The sequence below is a fragment of the Lygodium microphyllum genome, chromosome 5, assembly GCF_053477565.2.
Source record: "Lygodium microphyllum isolate KBCC chromosome 5, Lygodium_microphyllum_v1.1.10, whole genome shotgun sequence".
Lineage (NCBI taxonomy): Eukaryota > Viridiplantae > Streptophyta > Polypodiopsida > Schizaeales > Lygodiaceae > Lygodium > Lygodium microphyllum.
Window position 1 is genome coordinate 22,003,040 of NC_141139.1, and position 6,451 is coordinate 22,009,490.

Below are 6,451 nucleotides of genomic sequence, written 5' to 3' on the forward strand. Positions count from 1 at the left end.
GGAGATATTCGCCCTGCTGCCCTGGTGATTGATAAGTCCCAGCCAGAGCTGGAGGCACTCTCGAAGGTTGTTCTGGAAGACCCTCATTGTTGGACCACTGACTACCTTGGTGGCAACAAACGTCAACGTGCATGCCATATTATTCTATGCTGGTTCCACACAAAGAAAGCATGGGTTGAAAATCTCTTGCCACAGGTACACCTTTTCAATACCATTTTACTTTTAAGCATTGCCTTTTTGTGAATTCCATGAGCTTGACAGTGAGTACTTCACATGTTCTTGCATGAATCAAGGTCCCTACAGATGAGCGCGATCATGTGTATGCCTCTTTGTCCAATCTTATGCATTGCCCTACAGAGTCGCAGTTTGATGATATGTTTGAGCAATTGCTTCATCATTATTCTGCTCATCCAAATGTGGTCCGATACGTTACCAATGGATGGTGTGGGAAAGATTGTATTTGGCGTGCAAGATGGCCCAAGTTTGGTCGCATGTTTCCACATGGCAATGTCGACACAACCAACCTCATTGAGAGACTTTGGCAATATATCAAGTACACTCTACTTGATGCTAGGATCAACATGTCCATTTTGGATCTGCTGCACGCCCTTGTTGGTGACTCGTCGTCGGGTTCTAGAATGGGTGGATCGGCTTTGGAGTTTTTCAAGCAAAAGCAAGAGATAGGTAATGTGGTCAATTTCCTTTCTATTTGCACATTTGACCTTTCCTTGAAACGCATTGTTGTCTTATACATGTTTTTTATGCCAGCTGATTCTGAGCGCTTCAAAGTCTATGGGTCAAGCAAGAGTCATACGGCTAGATTGGCAGCAGGGGAGAAGATTCTTCAGCGGTATGAGCAAGATCCCTCCTCTCTTCAAGTCAATAACGAGGGGACCATGTTGTTTAAAATAGCGAGCACAACCCAACATGCAAAATGGTATCATGTAAGTGTACAATCAAACTACTATGATTGCCCTGATTGGTCGACTGACTGTAAACATCTTCATGGTTTGAGGCTCATCTTGAAGAGCTATTTTCCTCACCTTCATGAGGTTCTCCCCATCATCGATAGTGCGGATGCCTTTGATGACATAAAGGAAAGACCAGGTGGCGATGAAATCACAGGATTGGAGAGATCAGCTTCCGATGGTGGCGTGCAGGAAGGGGAACTCGTGTCCTCCATCGCAGACTTTAGAGGCCTCCTTCAAAGGATCGAGGATGGGATTCCATCCTACACAGCGGCACAGATGGATGCTTGTATGCACCAACTGGAAAGTGCTAAAGAGTCTCTTGTTCACATGTTCACACCACAGGAGATTGACATGCCTAAAAAGGGCGGGATCTATCAGATCCAGGAAAATGTCACACAGACGCGCCTAGGGCATGGCAAGGATCATCTTCATCTTCCAAATGAGAGGGGGGAGTCCTCATCACAACCCAAGCGTCCATCTATTACAGGCGTGTTAAGGCGCAAGCATCAACGAGGGAGGGGTCGTGTAAGGTTTAGCCCAAAACCGCGGATATATTGCCCTCATTGCGGCACCAAAACAATTTTGGTGGGCCCTCTCGTAGTGTATTCATGCAATACTTGCCATGCACTGCTCGCTCTATCCTTGCGGTATGCTCCTCGTCCAGTGGATTCTATCTTGATCGGCAAGGCGGTGCGATTGTATGGTGAGTCTTACATTGGCACTTGTCGTATTTTGTATTGCACCTACAACAGTGAGAATGAGGAGCGTCAATTTTCTCTCTCGTTTCCTGATGGGTCCACGATCACAGAAGTCTTGGCATCTAGGTTCCGAATGTTTGTAGTGTACACATGATTGTCCATCTAGTGGATAACGTTCTCCTAGATTTTATCTTGCTCTATTTGCAGGAATTTGCTAGTTTTTATGGTGGTGTCTTGGATTTTATGGTGGTGTCTTGGATTTTATGGTTATGTCGTATTGGATAATTATCTAATTTTATTATTTAGAAATTAGTGTGTATATTTGGCAACACATCCAATAGGTTATTTCTTATCACTACATGTTCATGTAATCCAAATGTGACATGCTTTCATATTTAAAGAGTTGCACAAATATTGATAGCCTAAGTTAGTAATGATGGGTGCATTGTTGGGAAGCATAGTTGACACATGTGATAAAGCAAGTTGAAGCTATGTAACATTATATTATTCATGTGTGTGATAAAGCAAGTTGAAGCTATGTAACACTTTAACAAATTGACTGATGTGATAAAGCAAGAAGAAGCTACATCCAATTTTCTTATAATGCAAATGCATGGGTCCATTCCAAAAGATGCATGAGTTCAATTCATGTTTCAAAGGTCAATTTGAGAGAGAGAGAGATAAGATCAATTACTGATTTCTAAACATAACAATCCTATGGAATAATGTAACAAAGTACTATGGTGCAATGAAATCCTTGAACCACATGAGGACTCAATAATGATAAGCTATGATTTAGAGATTTGTAATACGAGATTAGTGACTTCATCGTGAGACTAGTAACATTAAATCGTGAGATTAGTAACATTGAATCATTAGTGACTACACAACCATGACGTAATAAACCATAACCTTGCATGAACCTTGCATGAACCATGACGTAATAAACCATAACGTAACAAAAGTATTACCTTGACATAAAAAAACAATACGTACTACACCCCAAACCATAGCATGAAAGCATTACCTTGGCATAAAAATACTTGACATAAAAGAAACCTTTACATAAAAAAACAATACAATTGAAACCTTGTATATGCATCATTACATCAATATCCAAAAGACATTGACAAGTGAGTACATGTCTGCCGCAAACCAAGTATATGACCATAAGTGAGACCATAAGTCCATGACTGCCACAAACCAAGTAAATGTCACAAACCAAGTAAATCCACACAAGATCACCTCTCCAACACTCCAAGTGCCCACTGGTAAAGGTCCTCCTTCAAAGTTGTAACGTAGGTGGCATTGAACCATTTTCTAGTTAACTGCAATACAAAAAGTTGATTATGGATTGACGTATGCACACTAGACCATTCAAAGTCGCATAGCAAAAGCAATTATACCAGTATAGGCTTACCCAGTTTTTGGTTGGTTTCCCAACCACGCCACCCTCGATGAGTAGTCTTATGAAAGCCATCACATAGAATCCACAATCCACTGCATTTGTTTGTTGAGGGGCCTGTGAAAAGGGATTATAGTCATCTTTATGTTAACTTCCCTATGTTACATCTCTAAGTGACATCATTACTTTAACACTATAGTGACATACCTTAATGTGGATGACCTTCATTTTCTCCACGTCCGATAGAAACTTTGCGCACATTGGGTCAGTACAAAGCCTCGATAATGCAAAGACGGCCCTGAAACATAGACACAAAAGAGATGAACATAATACATATGTGACACAACGTAAAGCATGGATGCATATAGAATGTTAGGATACCTGTGCACATAAGGTAGACATGCCGTGAAATCAGTGCATTCCAAGGAGTCAAGGCATAGAATGGCTCCCTGATCACTAGGTAATTTTTCAACCCTTCTTAGCAAAGGGTTGAAGACCACAAAAAGACACCAATGTGACCTACACATCAAAGAATGCTATTAAAACTAGTGCATCAAAGGGCTATGATGAAGCATTTACAATAAGTATGCATAAAGGGACTACAAACCTCACAAGCACGGGAAGAAAGATAAATGTGGACATCGTGGGATCGCAGCTATCAAAGTAATTCCTCAACGAAACACTATCGTCTTGTGGCTCAACCATATTGATGTATGGAAACCACAGACTATCCACAAAGCATACATCATGGACGTGCTCTCTTGGCATCAAATACTCCATCCAACTATGAATAAAAGCACAAATTAGTTCAGTAGAATAACAAAACCCCTAGTCCTAATCATCAGGCAACAACCAAGAGAGCTATAACTAGTTTAGCAAACTTACATGGCGAACAAATCCATAGTACGGGTGGATGCCTCCTCCACGCACCGCAATGCATCCAAGAAAGCCCGGTCGACATCCACACAGAGTTTTGAGCATAGAGACACGAACTCGATATTTGCGAAAGTCTCTAACCTAAAATAATACCAAAAAACAACCACACACAATGCAACCAATCACAAATACAAGAAATACAACACAATGAAAGCATTACAATTAATAAGAACGCACCTTGAGGTGGCACTTTTTTGCCCCTTCATCTTGACAGGAGAGCCATTCACCTTGGTGTCAACCGAATTGCATCCAATTGTGAATATGCAATGGGGAGCGTCGCTTGGATACTCAAGAGGGGAGGAGATGGTGATAGGGGTGGGTCGAGGTGATAGGAGGAGCGATGTGAAGCGCTTACTCCCCTCGCCCTACAATGCCATAACCATAACCATAAACAATGTCATAACCATAAGCATAAACAATAACCATAACCATAATCCTAACTACACAATGCCCATAAACTACACAATGCCCATAGCCATAAACATAACCATAACCATAAACAATGCCATAACCTTGCCCATAAACAATAACCATAACCATAATCCTAACTACATAATGCCCATAAACTACACAACAAACATAGCCATAAACATAACCATAACCATAAACAATGCCATAAACATAAGCATAAACAATAACCATAACCATATACCTAACTACACAATGCCCATAAACTACACAACAAACAATGCCCATAGCCATAAACATAACCATAACCATAAACAATGTCATAACCATAAGCATAAACAATAACCATAACCATAATCCTAACTACACAATGCCCATAAACTACACAATGCCCATAGCCATAAACATAACCATAACCATAAACAATGCCATAACCTTGCCCATAAACAATAACCATAACCATAATCCTAACTACACAATGCCCATAAACTACTCAACAAACAATGCCATAACCATTAGCATAAACAATAACCATAACCGTAATCCTAACTACACAATGCCCATAAACTACACAATGCCCATAGCCATAAACATAACCATAACCATAAACAATGCCATAACCTTAACCATAAACAATAACCATAACCATAATCCTAACTACACAATGCCCATAAACTACACAACAAACAATGCCATAGCCATAAACATAACTACACAACAAACAATGCCATAACCATAAGCATAAACAATAACCATAACCATAATCCTAACTACACAATGCCCATAAACTACACAATGCCCATAGCCATAAACATAACCATAACCATAAACAATGCCATAACCATAACCTTAAACAATAACCATAACCATAATCCTAACTACACAATGCCCATAAACTACACAACAAACAATGCCATAACCAGAACCATAAGCATAAACAATAACCATAACCATAATCATAACTACACAATGCCCATAAACTATACAATAACCATAAACAATAACCATAAACATAACCATAACCATAATCCTAACTACACAATGTCCATAAACTAACCTGAACCATAACCATAACCAAAAGCCACAAAATTGTGATAAACTAACCTGAAAGTCCATAACATCGCCAGTGGATGGAGGACCAGCCCGCAATAAGCTATCCATTTCCATCTGAAAGTTACGCTCCACTGTTTGCAACTCCGCATGGTGGTCTAGGACTTGGCCCTCATCATCAATATGAGGCACATCCCCATACTCTCGTGTGCGAGGTCGTTTCTAAGGAAGGCAACTTGTGAGTGAATATACATATTAAAAAAATGATAAACTCAAGGCCAAGGTAATAAAATTGCATTTGCATATGACACTATAGAAGAATAAACAATGTCAGGTAAGAGACTTACATGTTTTTGGTAGCCATCCGCTATTCGACTCTGAGTTCCCCGCACGCTCATCTCTTTTGGAGTCATATTTGCCCATTTGTCTATTCACAAATGCCTCCACATACTCCTGCCTCTCCATGGTACGCTCAGCATCTTCGAGTAAGTCCATTAATGAGCTCGCTCTCGCATACTGAGTCTTCTCGTACTTACTTCAAGCCAAACTCAACTTTCGCTCAAGGTTAGAGAACCGAGCCTCTGCTTGGCGGTGCCAAGCACCAACAGGATGACGAGCATGCTGTGCGCCTATGGGACGGCCGGTCTTTCGACATGGAATATCATAATGGATACCATGCTCATCCTTCAAATGTTGTATCATCCTTGCCCGTCTCTTTATGTTGACATGTCTTTTCGGACAAAGAATATCAACACGGCACTGATGGGCAAGAGACCCATTAGCTAGTGTGATCTCCATGTATGGTGGGTTTTCCTATGTAAAGTGACATTCTATTTATAAGTATCACATCTTAGGAGTATGCTTACTAACAAAACCGAAAGTAGGATAAACACTTACCTGAGAGTAGCTCGGCACTTCTCTTTCGATGGATGTCTGAGACGCGCCTGCCGTCCGAACCCCTCTACGAGTACGTCGAGGAGATG

The 6,451-nt window shown here is 40.7% G+C and overlaps 1 protein-coding gene across 1 annotated transcript; it reads right to left on the minus strand.

The window, feature by feature from the left end:
* Positions 1-2,884: 2,884 nt before the first annotated feature.
* On the minus strand, positions 2,885-3,716 carry LOC148035591 (uncharacterized). The gene is made up of 5 exons (XM_087678825.1): positions 3,682-3,716; positions 3,456-3,593; positions 3,282-3,372; positions 3,090-3,191; positions 2,885-2,997 (listed from the first exon to the last, which is right to left on the minus strand). The coding sequence occupies exons 1-5, from the start codon at positions 3,714-3,716 to the stop codon at positions 2,911-2,913; spliced, it is 453 nt and encodes a 150-aa protein (XP_087534951.1). The 3' UTR covers positions 2,885-2,910.
* Positions 3,717-6,451: the final 2,735 nt, after the last annotated feature.

Coding starts and splice junctions, on each gene's coding strand:
- LOC148035591 (XM_087678825.1), bottom strand. CDS start 3,716: ATGTCCACATTTATCTTTCTTCCCGTGCTTGTGAG. Junction 3,373..3,455: donor TGTCTACCTTATGTGCACAG/GTATCCTAACAT, acceptor TCTATGTTTCAG/GGCCGTCTTTGCATTATCGA. Junction 3,192..3,281: donor TGAAGGTCATCCACATTAAG/GTATGTCACTAT, acceptor CCCTTTTCACAG/GCCCCTCAACAAACAAATGC.